Consider the following 19,480-nt stretch of genomic DNA (forward strand, 5'->3'; position numbering starts at 1 on the left):
GGGTCTGGGCAGCCGCGGTAGGGACGGTGTCGGGTCTTGTGTGACACCCCTGCCTGCCTCCCTTCATCCTTTCCCGGCTTATCTGACCGGTCACCGCTGCCGTAGGTTCGGGGCGTGGGGCTTGGGTGAGTCCGGGCCAGGTGAGACTGCCGAGAGACGGAGAGCTAGTTCTTAACATTGCTGGTTTGGGGGCTTGCGCATTCCTACAGCGTCAGCGGGTGTATTTCTAGGCCTCCTAGGTTTAAAGGAGGGAAGGAGGAAGGTAGCGTCCGCCCTTAGGACTGTCGGGTTATTTCTCCTCCTCTCCTCCTTGGAGCCACCAGGGCAGAATACAGCGACATGGGAACTGGTGTATTTTCCTAAGGCGGGCTGTTCGTTCACGTCCTCAGCAGCAGGTTTTTTTCCCTCCACCGTCTCAGCTCCAAACCGTCTTCCTGCTTGGATCGTTTTGCAGTCACACAGAATTCTCTGAATCCAATGTTACCATCCTTGTTTCCAACACGCTGAGCGTCCAGCTGAGTAAAGAACAGCCACATTATTTTACCTGCCGCTTTAAGTCACCGTTCTTTGCACTGTGTCCTCCAAATGGGATGGTTCTTCTTTTCAGGAGTCTTCATTATTATCTTTTCAAATTACTTTCCTTGCACTACATAGCCTCTCATCCATGGTATTCACTTGTTACTTCTGCACTTCTTTCCGTGTTATAATTTGGGGAGTTGCTTCATTGGCTTCTTCAACAACAGAAAAATTTCTGCACAGGCTGTCGTCGAAATCCCTTTGGTCTCCGCACCTTGTCCTCTGTCGGTGTTCCTCTTCTCGTTCCCACCTCTTTGCTTCAGAATAAGCGCGACCATTTCAAGTGCCAAAGCTTTTAAGGTGCAGTGTGGCAAGAGTTTGATACAATTTTCATACCATAATTTTGGGACAAATTTACCAGAATTTAGTGCTGCCCTGTCCAGTGCGGTAGCCAGTAGCTACATGTGGCTGTTGAGCATTTGAAATACTGCAACTCCGAATTGAGATGTGTTTTGAGTGTAAATTACATACCAGATTTTGAAGACTTGGTACAAAAAATGGTAAACTGTGTCATTAGTAACTTTTATATTAGTGTTGAAATGCTGATACTTTGGACATACTGGGTGAAATAAAATACACTGTTAAAATTAATTTCACCTGTGTCTTTTTCATTTTTAATGTGACTACCAGAAAATTTTAAATTTATGTTGCTTATGCTTGACAGCACTGTGATTTGAAGCTTTATGAGTATTCAAAGACCACAACTACTTCTTTTGAACTTTTGAGATTAGTAAGTGGAAATGGGCCTTTGGGGCTCAAGTATCAGACTGATATCAAGCAAAGGTACCTAAATTGTATTTTGGTCACCTCTTTTCAAATTTTATCCCCCAAATTCCCTAGGACTAGTATAGTTCTTTCCCTGAACATGTAATCCTTTTGCCCTGATAGCTTAATCCTGTTTTAAAAATGTTGGTTTATGTATATTCTAAAACTTCTGTCTGTTGTAGACATTTATCAATTCTGGTAAGCTTTCCAAATGATTTATTCAAAGTACCCATTGTTCCTTCAGTATTTAAACTTCAGAAGCCTAATAGTCTTTAGTTTTTCATTTAAAATAGTTTTTAACCTTTCTGTTAAGAATATTCCATGTTTTGGGTATCAAGTGGTGGTGTAAGTGCTTTTCATTTTTTACATAGATTGTGTTTGAGTTCTATGGAATATACTGGTGAAGATTCCTTTTAAAAGAACCTCAGATACATCTTTTTGTAATGAGAAATTATTTTTAAAATTAACAGTAAATTTGGAATAAACATATGTTTTTATATAACAGCTTTTCTAAAGTCAGTGCATACTTGGGTTTATTATCAACTTATTCTCAGCTAAAGGATATAATCAAAATATGTTCTCTTAGGAGCTTATAAATTTTCCTTTAGTACATTTTATGTTAACTGGAGAACGGTGAAAACATAGCAATTATTTAGATATTTTGCATGTTATTTTAATAATATTCTAGGAATTCAGAAATTAGATGTTAGCAATTACAGAAAATTAGAGGAAGTTATACTTTCTTAAATATGTAAGTCAATAATTGCCTCATGTAGAACTTATTTGAATTTGATCACCTTCCTGCTTTCTTGGTGTGTTCATCCCAAAGTTTTGACTATAATATTCTTACAATTTAATACAAACAGTCATTAAAATTTAGTAAGTCCAGTTCAGTAATTAAAGTGTTCCTTTTTGCTTTCTTTTCTTAAATTTGCTTGACAGTTTGTAGACACTCCAAGCCTTTTGCCATTTTGTAATGTTTAGTAAATGTTAGAGTTCATATATTAAATTGGATATGGGTTTTTAAAATTAATTGTAATATTTGTATTTCATTTGTATTTATATTAACATTTATATTTCAGATTTTTCCTGACACCTTGAACATGAGTCCCACACAGTGGGACTTCCCTGTGGAATTATGTTGTCGACCTATGGCTTTTGTTACTCTTACGGGCCTAGATGTAGTTTATAATGCTGTACATCGAGCTGTTTGGGATGCTTTCTGTGCCAATCGGAGAGCTGATCGAGTACCAATTTCTTTCAAGGTTCTTCCAGGTGACCATGAGTACCCCAAATGTAGACCCAAGGTAATGATATTATGAATGATATTATGCTGTGTGTGAGTACTCTATCTCTGTGTGTGGGTGTGTGTATACACATGTGCACACACACATATACATACATACGTATATAATTTTGTTTGGTGGCTGTTCCTGTTGTCTGCATTGAAACACTTAAGTTTGTCAAGGTGGTGGGTACAGTGATGCATAGAGAATACCTTAGGTATTTTCATGTCTGTAGTACACTACACGTATGCATAATAATATCATTTTTTAAATCCCTGAGAAATAATTACTTTATAAAGCTTTCTATCCTATGAGCCTAGGTTTTCTTCCTTTTTTCATTTGTAGGAAAAAGCCCTAAGTCTCTGTAGTTTTAACAAAGACCTCTTTAAAAGGAAGCTCTCACATTCCCCATTCATCATTATCAATATCATTATAGAATCCATGGTCTCTGCAGTTTGGTTCAATCTCCTACACATTTTCTGTGCACTTGCTTTGTGTTTGGTACCTGGATCCATGAAACAGGCTAGTGATACAAATTTAAATAAGAGATGCTCCCTGTTCTTGAAAAGTTCTGTATAAACTAAAACAGTTCATTCAGTGTGAAATCAGGAAAGGTTTTTTGTTCAAAATTAACTTTTAGGGTGAATGGCACATCAGAGACTATAATTATAATGGAAAATAAATAATTATAGGAAAATAGTTATTATAATGATGATAATATTAGTAATAGCAGCCAACATGTAGATGGTGCTTAATATGTGCCAGTTACTATTTTAAGTAGTTTATATATATTTATTAATTTATCATTTTATGAGATATATATGAAAGTCAGGTAAAAAGACAGATAAATCAAAATAAGCCCCTTTTGGATTTTGGGTCCACCTGCCCTGCCCCTTACAGTGTGGTTTCTGGACCAAAAATGTCATCATCACCTGGAATATATATTAAAAATATAGATGCTAAGCCATCTCAGTTAAACTCTAGGAAGGTGGGACCTGTGGATTTGGTCCCTACTTGATTCTTTTGCTTATGCATTTGAAAATCCCACCCAGAAGACCCAGTTCCACATAACAATCCTAGTAACTGTGAGTTATCTCTGAAATTGTCCAGGGCACCCCTGGCCCTGGACCTTACATATTTGTTTTTTACGTATTTGTGTCAAGGAAGGCAAGAAGGCCAATTGAAGCACAACTAATCCTTTTTTTCCTCCTCCCTTAATTCTCCAATTCAGGATGCTTTCCAGTTGCCTTATTCTTCCCTGAGACCCCAAGTTATTTTGTGTTAGGCTTCCTTACTGTCCTTATCTTTCATTACCTGAAGTAGACATTGAGCTGTCTGCATCAGTACATGTGATTTGGAAGTAATTTGAGATTTCATCTGTGTTCTTCAAGGCCAGTACTCAGATCTACCACATCTTCTTCCTGCTATGTGGCCTTTAGTGCTGACACCCAAGTGACTGCTGTAATGCTTCCATTTTTAAGACTTGCCCTACATTTTTTATTTCATCCGCAAGTGAGGTGAACTGCTATCATGGCACTATATGTTTGAAGGAAAGGAAACCATTTGGTTTTAGGTAGTATTTTATTTGCATAGTTTTTATTAGAACAGAAACTGGAAGGGTGAGGAATATGAATAGATTTACCTGGAAAAAGACAGATATTTCTAGGGTGTTTGAGAGTTTTGTAGTCATTATAAGCTCTGGCTTTTATCGTTCTTTACATGGGAGGTATAGAAGCTCTGGGTTGAGATTTTACCTCCACCATTTGCTAGCTCTTATTTAATGTCTTTAAACCTGAATCTCCTCATCTAAAAAATGGGATATGTGCATGTTGAATGAGGTAACTGCACATAAAGTGCCTGGCACTCAAGGTTTCTGTTGTTATTATTATCAAATAACTCTTTTCAACTTTTGCCACTGTTTGCAGAGAACTTCATATGAATGGTATATTCCTAAAGGAGTCTTAAAGACTGGCTGGATGAATAAGCATCTGAATCTGGTGCCAGCCCTTGTGGTTGTGTTCTATGAACTGGACTGGGATGAGCCTCAGTGGAAAGAAAAGCAGTCTGAATGTGCTACCCGAGTGGAAATAGTCAGGTATGATCTTTTCCATTTATCAGGTTTCCATAAATCATGTTGGTTTGCACATGTCTGTTATTTACTAACATTTATTGAAGGTAACTGGGTGCTGTTTAGGCTCCAGTGGTTACTTTAGGGATTTCATTGTTCAATTCCTAATAGGAAGCATTAATATTACCTAGGCATTAATATTATACTAGGGTATGTGAAGAAATTTAGAAGATAAATTGGTCTGGATTCCCAAATGCCTTTTATTGTATTTATATTTCTTGGAGATATAGTAATTTATTATTTAGACACATAAAACACTTTTGCTTTATCACATCTCAGTTTCAAAATAATTTATCCTTTTGGATGACTACTGTGTATTGTATTGCTATGAAGTAAGTTATCCTATAATTTTTACATACAAATGTGTATTAACACCTTTGCTTTTGAAGCAGACTTTGTAAGGATTAGGAACTTGATGTGAGATTATATTTCTTTTAAAATTTAAATCATTGTGACATGTATGTTTTTTTGTTGCAGGAAAAGATTTCCTCTTAAGTTTGTATACTTGAAATTTATTTTTGTTCAGTTGACTTACCAAGCTTGTATTTTATGTAAAATCTTGAATACAATATTTAGTTAAAACAGTGTAGTAATTAATTAAATTGTTTTCTTCCATTGCAGGCAAAGTTTACAAGGAAGAAATACAAAAGTTGCAGTGGTTCTGATTCAGAAGAAAACTCCTTTACCCCCAGGTATCAAAAAGTTGATTAATTAATTAATTGCTTATACCTGTATTATGTCTAATTAATATTATAGTATTATAGGGGATATATTTTTTTAATGCTTAAATCTTATTTGCATTTAGTTATGGGGCTGATGGTATGTTAACTTTAAAAAAATACCAAGAGTACATGAATGTTTATTGTAAAAAATTAAAAATAAGAATAGTATAAATCTTCTTAAGTACTATACGCCTTGTTCCACTTACCTCCCCATAGGCATATATTAACTGATGAAACAGTTGTTCTCTTGATTTTTAAAAAAGGATGTTATTTACTTATCTGAGACTTATTTGAAATTATATTCATTACATAAGATTTTTTTTTTCGTAATGAGTTGGAAAATGCTGTAAGATTTATAACTTCCTCTGGGAAAACGTCATAGTCTCAAATGCTATTTCCTCTATCTTTCCAGACTTTAACAGCCTCAAATATTTTTTTGTTTCTATATTGAAACCTGTGGCATCTTAACTGATCTTGGAAACCTCTTTTGTGAATTATTGCTGCAATTTTTAGTTATGTTTTTTGAAATGGTTATGTGGTATATCTGTTAACATTACTTATTACTTCGCTTACCTATCCTGGCTCTGTCAAAAATTCTGCAGTGCATTTCTAAAGGCAAATGCTATGTAACTTCTGAGAACTCCACATAGCTTTCAAGGGTTCATATACAGAATATAGCCCATAGAACATGCTGCTAGAACTAGAAAATGTTTCTGCTTGACCCCCACCTTAAGGCTTGCCTTCAAGTCCTGTCGATGTAGTGAAGAGTGGTTTGCGTATTTGTTCTTAATTATATTACTTAGATTTGGGGAAATACTCATTTAGAAAAATATGTTGATTATTTTATTTTTCTCTTTATCTTTATGGGACTTATCAACAGGAGAAGATGTCATTGCATCAGAAAGGGCTGCAGCTTTATGTAATGCGTGTGAACTCTCAGGAAAGTCTTTGTTTGTACTACCCCACACCGACCACCTTGTGGGTTATATTATAAGGTAATAACAGATCTTTTAAAGTTTTTGGTTAGATTGTTGATTAGGCATTGAGCAATTGGTAGCTTAGACTTTATTTAAGAAAAAGTAGTACATGTTCATGGAAAAGTTCTCATGGTATAGAGAGTATAAGGTGAACAGTGAAATTCTCCTTTGTCAACTCCTCAACCTTCTCCAATTCCCAGTGTCAATGATTTCTTAAATTTCTTTCCAAAAAATACCTTTTTATATAGGAATAAATATATGTATATCTTTTTAATACATAGTCACACACACAAAATAAATGTAATCATATAGTACATACTGAACTGCCACTTAACATTACCTCTTGAGAGTTTTCCATATGTACATCTAGGTCAACTTCACTTTTTGGCGACTACATGTTATTCCATTATACTCTCCAAATGCCCTTATATTTCATATTTGTGCTTTTGTATGACAGTGTCTCCTTTTCTGGCTTCTTTTTTGCTGCATTCTTGATAATGCTGATATTTGTGTGTGTGTGTGTATTTAATTTTTAAAGAAGAGTCTGAGCCCCACTGTCTATTGCAGAGAACTTCTAAGCCCGTCATTCAAACTTTTATAGTGTTCATTTAACCTAATATTTCTCTGTCTGGATGGTTACTGGATTTTGAAAATTAAAGTCTTGTGTTTTTTTGCTAGGATGTATTTAGATACGAATATGTTTTGCCTTCATTCTGCATGTGTCCTTCTTAAATTCAAGAACACTTTAGTTTACTTTGATTATTGCTTCTCTTGGATTTGTTCTTGTCTCTCAGAAGCAAACTTCTGAAAAAATTCTACTACGTGAAGTTACCTGTTATTCTCATTGGCATATAAATTGTACGACTTCTAAGAAAGAGAAGAATAAATTCAGTGAATCTCAACCAGGGGCAATTTTGCCCTCCAGGAAGCATTCGGTAATGCTTGGAGACATGTATGATTACCATGACTGAGGGGGTTGCCCTAAGGACATCTGGCTAGAGTATAGGGATGCTGCTAAACATTCTTCTGTGCTCAGGATGGCTTGGCACAACAGAGAATTACCAGGTCCAAAGTGTCATTGGTACCAAGGTTGAGAAATTATGCTTTAACTGTTAGTAATCCTGCCGTCTTCAGCTTTCAGAGTTAGTACCATCATGGGTACAGGAGAAATAGAAGATGCAGTTTCTGTTCTTAACCATCTGTGGTCTAAATTATGGATAAAAAAGCATTTAAATAAGGAGTGTAGTGTCAAAATGACTGATGTAAAAAGCAAATGTTTTGGACCCATGGCCTCCAAAATGTAGATGGCTCGCCTGGGAGTACATTGGAGATGAGGGAAGACATTATTAGAACCTTTCTTCATATTTATTTATTTATTTTTTATTGTGCACTTTAACATACGTACATAACAGTGATAACTTTCAAGGTACGATTTCACAAGTAGTTACAGAGCAAATTTCAAAATATGTCATGGGTCACAGTTCCACAATTTCAACCATTTCCATTATTTTAAAATATAACACACATACAGAAAGGTGTCATCTCTTGATGTAGAGCCCAACAAGCAGTCATATAGGTAATTTCAAAAATTATTATGGGTTACAGTTTCACAATTTCAGTTCTTTCCTTATTATGCAATACAAGGTATATATAGAAGGCTGGAGACCTTCAAGGCACAATTCAATGAGCAGTTATAGAGCAAATCCCAAAGGATGCTATAGGCTACAGTTCTACCATGTCATTTACCTCCTTCCAGCCATTCCAACACCCCAGCATCCAAAAAAAGAATCTATAATTACATAAAGTTTCAGTATTCTTAGACCTTTGTTAAATCTTACCTTGTTTGTTGCTTCACTTTCCTCTCTTTTAAGTCTCTTTCTCCAACTTTAGGGGTATCTAGAAAGTGAGCACTCTAACTTGTTCATATTGAATGGTTGTGTCAATATTATGGGGAAGGGGGCTGCATCTGATAGTTGGTCTTAAAGAGGCTGTTGCCTCTGGTTTTAGGACTTGTTTGGTATAGGAACACTCTGGTTGATTTAAGTTTCTAAAAGATAAACTCAGTGAGTGCATCTTTTATAGAACCTCAGGTAGGGACCTAGGTATTTGGGGACTACTTTTGGTAAGGGCATGGTAAACTGTGGCTATTTGGGATGTCTAACTGGATCTTGCATAAGAAAACCTCCAGGATAGCCTCTCAACTCTATTTGGGATCTCTCAGCCACTGTGACCTCAGCTTGTTACCTTTCTTTTTTTCCCCCTTTTGGTCAAGTAAGTATTTTCAGTCCCTTGCTGCCAGGGCCAGGATCATTCCTGGGTATCATGTCTCACCTTGCCAGGGAGATTCATTCCCCTTGGAGTCATGTCCCTCACTGGGGGGAGGTTAATGAATTTATTTGCCTTGTTGGGCTTAAAGAGAGAGAGGCCACATCTGAGCAACAAAAGAGGTTCCCTGGAGGTGTCTGTTAGGCATAATTATAGGAGGACTGAGCCTCCCATTTAAAACCCTAAATTTCACAAGAGTAAGCCTCAAGTCGAGGGCTTGTCATGTTTTTTTTTTTTTAATCTTAAAACAGAGTAAAGCTGAATATTATAAAGCTTCATAGTGTCTGATCTGGGAGGAAATTAAGTACCACAGATACTGGTGGCACCCTCATTTTTATGCTTTCAGAGCATTTTGATGTATTAAGTATACATACTATACATACTACAGGATGTCAGTGATTTGTTTACTTTAAAAAAATGTAGAAGTGGTAGATTGTTTATAAAACTTTTGTAATGTGTTGTAGAGTATTGTGAAAACCTTTTATATACTGCAGAGGTTTCACTGATCATTTCAAGGCAGAATACTTAATAAAGCTGTCAAACTTTATGAGCTAAGCTTTTTTTTTTTTTCTTCTTTTAGATAAGTGTTCCAAATTTTTACACATTTTCTCTTATGACATTACTTTGTCAGTGGCATGGTAACTAGCAGATATTTAAAAATAAGACCACACACTTTGCCTTTCAAAACAAAGATGACATTTTAGTAATGAATAAGAAAGCAGATACTTTGCAGAGGAGAGTTGTGCTGTATAGAGAATGCTCTGAAAATGGCTGTTTGGAAATGTTTCATCTATATGATATTTTTTTCCAAAATCAATTTAATGTGTGATATATAGAAATATTTGCTGTCAGCATCATCACCTGTACTCTTGAAAAACTTGGAAACAATTTTCTAACTAGTTTAGAATTTTCTAACAAAGAGTTTCAATGGGTCTGAATTCACTTTTAAAAAATATAAAACAACATATATAACTATACAGATGCATATAATTAGATTTTGGATCTCTTATCTGTTTGCTTTCCCCTGATGTAAGAATTGGGGCTGCTGTAAGCATTTTTGTTGTGTGGGGACAGTATTGAAGCAATATTTAATTTTCCCTTCCATCCCCTTTTACTGAAAAGGATAAGAAGAAATAGGATGTAAGTACCAGGATTTACTTGCTACTGTGACTTCTGCTGCTCTTACCATCCCTTTATTTTCAGCCTGTGGTCTGGGATCTACTTTCAGTAAATTACTTTAAGAACACAGTAGTTCCTTCCTTTTCTCACCAAACTTTGGTGAATATTTTTGCCTAAATCATAGTTTCCAAGGTATAAGAAAGCCTGTTTCCTTTTAGACTTAAATCTCCATTTATAGCTTGGATGCTCAAATGTTCATTGAAGGGCTGGGGTGGGGGGGCAAAATGGTTGCATAGGGAGTTGTGGAATTTTGATCACCCTCCAGGACAGCTGGTAAATAGCCAGGAACTGTTTGTTACAACTGTTTTGGGAGACTTCTGTGACCAGACACACATCGTACAGAAATCTAGAACAGGTGGAAGGGCCAAGATCACAGCACAGAACAGGAAGTAAAGTCTTCCAGTCTGTGGAGGCCCCTCCCCCACTAGCATGGCAGGCTGTTTTGGAGTCACTTCCCTATGGGTAAAAGACACAGTCTCTACTAGGAGCAAGGGAAGGAAGCTCAACCAAGCTCCAGTTGCAGATTTAATTAACAAATTCAGACTGCTGAATACAAGCTCTGAGCACATATAAACCTGGAAAAAGCACAAAAGGATCCTGGAGGTCTCTCCCCAACAGAGACAAGGTGGGGCTGACCGGGAAAAAAAACAACAACAAAAAAAACAGGAGTTTTTTTTGGAGTTGGCTGAGTGCAGAATACTAGAAAAGGGCTGTGCCCCAAGAAAAGGGGCACATAGTCCCAGGTACCAACTGTGGCTCTTGATTGGCTAACCAAGGACTGGGTACCAGATCAGAAAAGAATTTTTTTTTTTTTAACTTTTTAGCATAAAGAAAGCAGCAGGCTTTCTCAGTTGTTGTCACTGCCCCAGACAAGGACAGAGTTCAGGAATATCTGAGAGACAAAGTAACTAGTCAGGTTAAGAAGATAATTCTCTGAAGGGCATATCCTCACCAAGAAAGGAGGTGGTCAGGGCCCAGCACAAGTAGCAGGCTCATTCAGAGTATTCAGACTGCAGGGGCTGGAAAACAGAAACAATTTAAGCCTGCCCACTTTCTCAGCCTCTGTATCAACCACATCCCTGGCAGTGACAGAGTCTGCTGGGAATTAAAGGCACCATACCATTTTAGACCAGTGGGGAGCTGTGGGCTGACAAGCACCACCTGCTGAGCAGGATAGGAAAAGCACAGAATCAAGAGGCTTCACAGGAAACATGGGTACCCTGCTAGATCTCATCCCCCAGGGAACCTTGATACTGATCACACCATCTTCCTGAGTCCTGGGCCTGTCTTGTCTGGGAAACTCTGACTGGGGTCAATCCTATCTGGGGAGACCCTCCTCAAAAACACAAAACAAAACAAAACAAAAAAAACCCCCAAAACTTCCATATAGCCATGGCAAAAATCAGAAAAACAAGAGCTGAAAAATTCTGATCAGTTAACAGAAGCTATGCTAGAGGTATAGAGTAAGTTGAATGGAATGTCAAAGAACAAATAGAGAACAAAGCCAGCCAACAAGAAAACCCTAGGTAAAAGAGAGAAAACAGCTTCCAGAATAAACAAATCAAGGAATTCAGATGTCCAGACACCAGCAAAGAATCACGAGTCATACCAGAAGCATGAAGATATGGCTCAGTCAAAGGAACAAACAAACACTCCAAATACGATACAGGAGTGGAAACAATTAATTAAAGATGTTGAAACAAATCTTCTAAATCAAATCAATGAGTTGAAGGAAAAATGTGGCAAAATAGATGAAGGACATAAAGAAGTCACTAAGTGACCATAGAGAAGAACTCAAAAGATTGAAAAAACAAATGGCAGAACTTATGGAAATGAAAGGCACAACAGAAGAGATGAAAAACATAATGGAGACATACAATGGCAGATTTGAAGAGGTGGAAGAAAGGATTATTGAACTAGAGGACATGACATCAGAAATCCTTCAAACAACAGAACAGATAGGGAAAAGAATAGAAAAATATGAGCAGGGTTTCAGGGAATTGAATGACAACATGCAGTGCATAGATATATGTGTGTTATGGGTGTCCCAGGAGAAGAGAAGGGAAAAGGGGCACAAAGAATAACGAAATAATCACTGACAATATCTCCACCCTTAGGAAAGACAAAAAATTACAGATACAAGAAGCACAGCATGCCCCAAACAGAACAGATCTGAATAGGCCTACTACTAATCAGGTTGTCAGATGTCAAAGACCAAGAGAGAATTTTGAAAGCAGCAAGAGTAAAGCGATCCATCACATACAAGGGAAGGTCGGTAGGACTGTGCAGTTTTTTCAGCAGAAACCATGGCCGTGAGAAGGCAGTGGATGACATAGTTCCTGAAAGAGAAAAACTGCCAGCCAAGAATTCTATATCCAGCAAAACTATCCTTAAGAAATGAAGAAGAGTTTAAAATGTTTTTAGGCAAATAGACACTGAGAGAGTTTATGAACAAGAGACTGACTCTAAAGAAATTCTAAAGGGAATGCTTCAGACAGATAGGAAAAAACCGGAGAGAGAGGTTTGGAGAAGAGTGTAGAAATGAACATCATCAGTACGGGTAAAAAGGGAGAGAGAAAAAAAAAGATAAGACATATAAAATCCCAAAGACAAAATGGCAGAAGAAAGTACTTCCATTACAGTAATAACATTAACTGTTAATGGATTAAAATCCCAATCAAAAGACTTGACTGGCAGAATGGATTAAAAAACAGTACCCGTCTATATGCTGTCTACAAGAGACACATTTTAGACCCATGGACAAAAATAGGTTGAAAGGGAAAGGCTGGTTCTTGACCAAAACGGGGTTGTGAAAGGAAATGAAATAAGCTACAGTGGCAGAGAGATTCCAAAAGGAGCTGAGAGGTCACTCTGGTGGGCACTCTTACGCACAATATAGACAGCCCTTTTTAGGTTCTAGTGAATTGAAGTAGCTAGCAGTAAATATCTGAAACTATCAAACTACAACCCAGAACCCATGAATCTTGACAATTGTATAAAAATGTAGCTTATGAGGGGTGACAGTGTGATTGGGAAAGCCATATGGACCACACTCCCCTTTGTCTAGTTTATGGATGGATGAGTAGAAAAATGGGGGAAGGAAAACAAACAAACATAAGGCACCTAGTGTTCTTTTTTACTTTTTGCTCTTTTTCACTTTAATTTTTATTGTTATTTTTGTGTGTGTGGTAATGAAGGTGTTAGGGATTGATTTTGGTGATGAATGCACAACTATGTAATGGTACTGTGAACAATTAAATGTTCGCTATGTTTTGTAAGACTGCATGGTATGTGAATATATCTCAATAAAATGAATTAAAAAAAAAAAAGAAAGGTAAAGGCTGGGAAAAGATATTTCATGGAAACGGGAACCAGAAAAGAGCATGAGTAGCTATACTCGTATCAGACCAATTGGACTTCAAATGTAAAGCAATTAAAAGAGACAAAGAAGCACACTATGTATTAATAAAAGGGAGAAATCATCAAGAAGACATAACAATCATAAATGTTTATGCACAGAGCCACAGTGCCCCAAAATACATTAGGTGAATACTGACAACACTGAAGGGAGAAGTAGACGCTTCTGTAATAACAGTCTCGTCAATGGCTAGAACATCTAGACAGAGGATCATCAAGGAAACAGTCTGAATAGTGATAAATGAACTAGACTTAACAGACATTTAAAGAACATTGCATCCCAAAACAGCAGGATACACATTTTTCTCAAATGCTCATAGATCATTCTCCAGAATAGACCACATGTTGGGTCACAAAGCAAGCCTCTGTAAATTTGCAAAGATCAAAATTATACCAAAAATTTGCAAAAATCCTCAATAAAATACTTGCAAATAGAATCCAGCAGCACATTAAAAGAATTATACATCATGGCCAAGATGGAATTATTCCTGGTATGCAAGGCTGGTTCAACACAAGAAATCAATCAGTATAATACACCACATCAATAAATCAAAGGGGAAAAACCCGCATAATCATCTCGATTGATGCAGAAAAGACATTTGACAAAATTCAATATCCTTTCTTGATGAAAACACTTCAAAGAATAAGAATAGAAGGAAACTTATTCAAAAAAATAAAGGGAATATATGGAAAAGCCACAGCTAACATCATACTCAATGGGGAAAGACTGAAAACTTTCCCTGTAAGATCAGGAACAAAACAAGTATGCCCATTCTCACCATTGCTATTCATTGTGCTGGAAGTTCTAACTAGAGTGATTAGGCAAGAAAAATAATAGGCGTTCAAATTGGAAAGGAAGAAGTAAAACTTTCATTTTGGGCAGATGACAGGATTCTATATGTAGAAAATCCCAAAAAATCTGCAGCAAAGCTACTACAGCTAAGAAATGAATACAGCAATGTGGCAGAATACACAGTCAACACACAAAAAGCAGTAGAGTTTCTATACACTAGTAAGAAGCAATTTGAGGAGGAAATCAAGAAAAAAATCCATCTACAATAGTAACCAAAAGAATCAAATATTTAGGAGTAATTTAACCAAGGACGTAAAAGACCTGTACACAAAAAAACGACAAAAAAAAATTGCTAAAAGAAATCAAGGACGACCTAAATAAATGGAAGGGTGTACCATGTTCATGAATTATTGGAAGACTAAATATAGTTAAGATGTCATTTCTACCCAAATTGATTTATAGATTCAATGCAATACCAATTAAAATCCTAACAACTTACTTTGCAGAAATAGAAAAACCAATAATCAAATTTATTTGGAAGGACAGGGTGCCCCAAATAGCTAAAAATATCTTGAGAAAGGAAAATGAAGTGGGTGGTCCCACACTACTCGATGTAAAGCATATTACAAAGCTACAGTGATCGGAACAGCATGGTACTGGCTTAAAGATATGTATATAGACCAATGGAGTTGAATTGAGTGTTCAGAAATAGACCCTCTCATCTGTGGACAATTGATCTTTGATAAGGTGGTCAAGTTGACTCAGCTGGTACAGAGCAGCCTCTTCAACAAGTGGTGCTTGGAGAGCTAGATATCCATATCCACAAGAATGAAAGAGGACCCCTAACACATTTGATATAAAAATTAAATCAAAATGGATCAAAAACCTAAATGTTAGAGCTAAGACCATAATAAAACTTTTAGAAGAAAATGTAGGGAAATATCTTAAAGATCTTGTGATAGGAGGGGGTTTCCTAGACTTTACACCAAAGTGTAAGCAGTGAACGACGAAGTATATAAATGGGATCTCCTCAAATTGAATACTTTTGCACGTCAGAGGATTTTGTCAGGAAAGTAAAAGGCAGCCTATGAAATGGGAGACAATATTTGGAAACCACGTATCAGATAAGGATTTCATATCTAGAATATATTAAGAGATCCTACAACTGAACAATAAAAAGACAAACAACCCAATTAAAAAGTGGGTAAAAGCTCCCCACTACGTGGGACCTGACTCCCTGAGGTGTAAATCTCCCTGGCAATGCAGGATATGACTCCCAAGGATGAACCTGGACCTATCATCGTGAGATTGAGAACATCTTCTTGACCAAAAGGGGGACGCAAAATGAAACAAAGTTTCAGTGGCTGAGATTTCAGATGGAGTCAAGAGGTCACTCTGGTGGGCATTCTTATGCACTTTATAGATATCGCCTTTTAGTGTATGGAATGGCTAGAAGTAAATACCTGAAACTATCAAACACCAATCCAGTAGCCTTGACTCTTGAAGAAGATTGTATAACTATGTAGCTTACGTGTTGTGATGGTATGATTGTAAAAACCTTGTGGCTCACATTCCCTTTATCCAGTGTATGGATGGACGAGTAGAAAAATGGGGACAAAAACTAAATGAAAATTAGAGTGGGATGGGGGATGATTTGGGTTTTCTGTTTTTTATTTTTTATTCTTATTTTTATTCTTTCTGGTGCAAGGAAAAATGTTCAAAAATAGAATGGGGTGATGAAAGCACAACTATATGATGGTACTGTGAACAGTTGATTGTATACCATGGATGATGGTATGTGAATATCCCATATATGTATGGTATGTGAATATATCTCAATAAAATGGATATTTAAAAAAAATGGGCAAAAGGCATGAATAGACACTTTTCCAAAGAGGAAATACAAATGGTTCAAAAAGCATATGAAAAGTTGCTCAACTTTACTAGCTGTTAGGGAAATGCAAATCAAAACCACAATGAAGTATCATCTCATACCTGCTAGAATGGCCATGATCAAGAAAACAGAAAACTACAGGTGTTGAAGAGGATGTGGAGAAAGAGGTACACTTATTCACTGTTAATGGGAATGTAGAATGGTGCAGCCTCTCTGGAACATAGTTTGGCGGTTCTTCAGGAAGCTAAGTATGGAATTGCTGTATGGTCCAGCAGTCCTATTACTAGGTATATACTTGGAGGCTAGGACATGAATGGACATTTGTACACTGATGTTTGTAGCAGCATTATTCATGATTGCTAAGAGATGGAAATGGCCCAAATGTTCCATCAACAGACAAGTGGATAAACAAACTGTGGTATATACATCTGAAGGAGTATTATGGAGCTGTGAGACAGTCAAGTCACAAAGCATGCAACAACATGGATGAACCTTGAGGATATTATGTTGAGGAAAATCAGCCAGAAATAAAAGGACAAATACTGTGTGGTCTCACTAATATGAACTAACTATAATGATCAAACTCAGAGGTAAAGTTAAGAACACAGGTTATCAGAAAGTAGAAAGAGGGTAAAGATTGGGCATTTGATGCTGAAGGTGTACAGAATGTTCAACAGGTTTGATTGTAAAGATCCAGAAATGGATAGCACAATGCTATCTGATAGTAGCACAATATTATAAGTGTAATGAACAAAGCTGAGGGTGAACAGGTTTGAAAGAGGAAGGCTAGTGGCATGTATGACACCATACAGAAAGATAGAGGATAAAAAACTGGACTGTATAACTTAGCAAAACCTAGAGTGGACAACGGTGGTTATTAAATGTAGAAATATAAGAAAATTTTTACATGAGGGAGAATAAGTGAATGTCAACATTGCAAGGTGTTTAAAATGAGATGGTATATGGAAAAAAATACAATCAATGAAACCAGGATTACTATGTAGTTAACAGTAGCATTATCATATTCTTCCATTAATTGTAACAAAGGCAATATACAAAAGCTAAATGTCAATAGAGCGGGACGTAAGAGAGCATATGGACTTCTTGTTGTTATTGGTGGTGTTTCTCCTTTTTTATTTTTTTAATTCTTTATTCTTTTATTTTTTCCTCTTTGTGGAAGAAATGAGAATGTTATATAGATTGTGGTGGCGAATGCTCAACTGTGATTTTACTGGGAGCTATTGATTGTTAACTTAGGATGAATTGTATGGTGTGTGGATAAAACTGTTTAAGAAATAAACAGAGAGATACAAGTGCTAGACAAGATTGGAGAGAGATATATATCTATTCACTGTTGATAGGGAAGTAGAACAGTGCAGCCCCTGTGGAAGGCAGTGTGGTGGTTCCACAGGAGGCTAATATAGGGTTAGCATATGATCCCACAACCCCATTATTTGGTATATACTTGGAAGAACTGAAAGCAGGCACATGAATAGGCATTTGCACACTGGTATTTATGGCAGCGTTATTCATGATTTGCAATAGATGGAGATAACCTAAGGGTACATCGATGGGTGATCGAAAGGGCAAACTGCAGTGTATACATATAACAGAATATTTAGTGGCTGCAAGAAGGAATGGAGTCATGAGTCATGCAACTAGGTGAATGAACCTTGAGGATATTATGTTGTGTAAAATCGGCCAGAAATAAAAGGACAAATATTGTAATGCCTCACTAATATAAACTATAAAGAGTACATGCTGATTATTGAATTGAAAGCATAGGTTATCAGGGGATATCACATGGGCAGAGACTGGGCAATTGATGGTGCAGGAGTACAGAATGTTGAGTAAGGCTTATTGTACAGGTTTCTAGATTGTAAGCTCTTACGGCAGTCATATCTGTTCCTGGGTTTTAACTGTTATTTGAGAGATGTTTATTTGGTACAAAATTTATATTCTCTTTAGCATACTATCCAATTTAATTTGTATCATCAGTTTATTTAAACAACATAATTACATGGAACCTGGAATAAGGAAGGAGATCTTGTAATTCTGTACAGGTTAATATAATACCTTGATATATCCCAAAGTATTTTGAGCAGAAAATAAAAAAAATATATGCAAAGTCCCTTTGAGGGACTGAGGAAATGGGGAAATATTAAACTTCCTCACCTGGGGAATTCCTGATATTCTCACAAGCATTAGGGACTTCCAATTTAATAAGGCAAGCCCTTGATCTTGGGGCTTGCTCATATGAAGCTATTCCCGCAAAGGAGAAGCTAAGCCTACTTATAATGATGCCTGAGTCACCCCTAGAGAACCCCTTTTGTAGCTCTCCAGTTGGCCTCTCTCTTTCAGCCAATTCTGCAAATAAACTCACTACCCTCCCCGCTACATGGGACATGACTCCCAGGGATGAGCCTGGCCCAGACATCATGGGATTGAGAATGCCTTCTTAAAAAAAAGCAAAAAAAAAATGAAACAAAATAAAGTTTCAGTGGCTAAGAGATTACATATAGAGTCGAGAGGACTTCCTGGAGGTTATTCTTATGCATTATATATATATTAGAATAGCTAGTAGGAAGTACCCGAATCTGTTGAACTATAATCCAGTGACTTGATTCTTGATGATGATTGTATAACTGTATAGTTTTTATTGTGTGACTGTGTGATTGTGAAAACCTTGTGACTGACACTCCCTTTATCCAGTGTATGGGCAGATAGTAATAAAATAAAGATACGAAATATATAAATAATGGGGGGGAATAAGGGGTATGGGATGTTTTGGGTGTTCTTTTTTATGTTTTTCCTTATTTTGGAGTGATGAAAATGTTCTTAAATTGATTGTGGCTGTGAATGCACAACTATATGGTAATATGAACCATTGATTGTATTCTTTGGATGGATTATATGGTATGTGAATATATCTCACTAAAATTGCATTTAAAATAAAACAAGAAAAATTTTGATTGAAAACTGATAGATCTGTTTCATAGAGTTAGTAGCTTTTCAAGTTCAGCTGTAGTTGCCTAAAATATAGACTTCTATAATCTTAAAAAAAAAAAATTGTGCCTACTTTATGTGCTAGTGCAGTGATAGCAGAAAATGGACCCCAGCTCATCTTTGTATGAATTTTGCTAAGAATTCCACGTATCTTCTGATAAATAGAGTAGAGAGCTGCTTGGAATCAATTTTTTTCATCTGAATCTAGTAGGATGAAATTTATTTTGTGACAGGGCAAATAATAAATTTAAAATATATAGGCCTGTGTGTGTATTTGTGTGTATGTGTGTGTCTTGTTTGGTTGAAAACAAGTAGATGATATTCCTATCTTCATGGGATTAATTTAATTGGGGACACTGAAAACGTCTATATTACATACCACAGAACATTGAAAGTATCAACTCTGTGATAC

At 36.5% G+C, this 19,480-nt stretch overlaps 1 protein-coding gene across 3 annotated transcripts in view; it reads left to right on the forward strand.

Annotated features, from left to right (window-relative positions):
• The first annotated feature begins 9 nt into the window (after window positions 1–9).
• Window positions 10–19,480, forward strand: part of TRAPPC11 (trafficking protein particle complex 11) — an 85,783-nt gene continuing 66,312 nt past the window's right edge. Inside the window, exons 1-5 of one of the 3 annotated variants that reach the window (XM_037831077.1) lie at window positions 10–140; window positions 2,424–2,648; window positions 4,553–4,722; window positions 5,377–5,447; window positions 6,358–6,472. In XM_037831077.1, the coding sequence (XP_037687005.1) occupies window positions 2,445–2,648; window positions 4,553–4,722; window positions 5,377–5,447; window positions 6,358–6,472 (560 nt within the window). In that variant the 5' untranslated portion in view covers window positions 10–140; window positions 2,424–2,444. The remainder of the gene's footprint in view (window positions 141–2,423; window positions 2,649–4,552; window positions 4,723–5,376; window positions 5,448–6,357; window positions 6,473–19,480) is intronic. The other 2 variants (XM_037831080.1, XM_037831079.1) reach the window with 2 other exon arrangements.

This window comes from Choloepus didactylus, chromosome 3 (genome assembly GCF_015220235.1).
Source record: "Choloepus didactylus isolate mChoDid1 chromosome 3, mChoDid1.pri, whole genome shotgun sequence".
In the NCBI taxonomy this organism is placed as follows: Eukaryota; Metazoa; Chordata; class Mammalia; order Pilosa; family Megalonychidae; genus Choloepus; species Choloepus didactylus.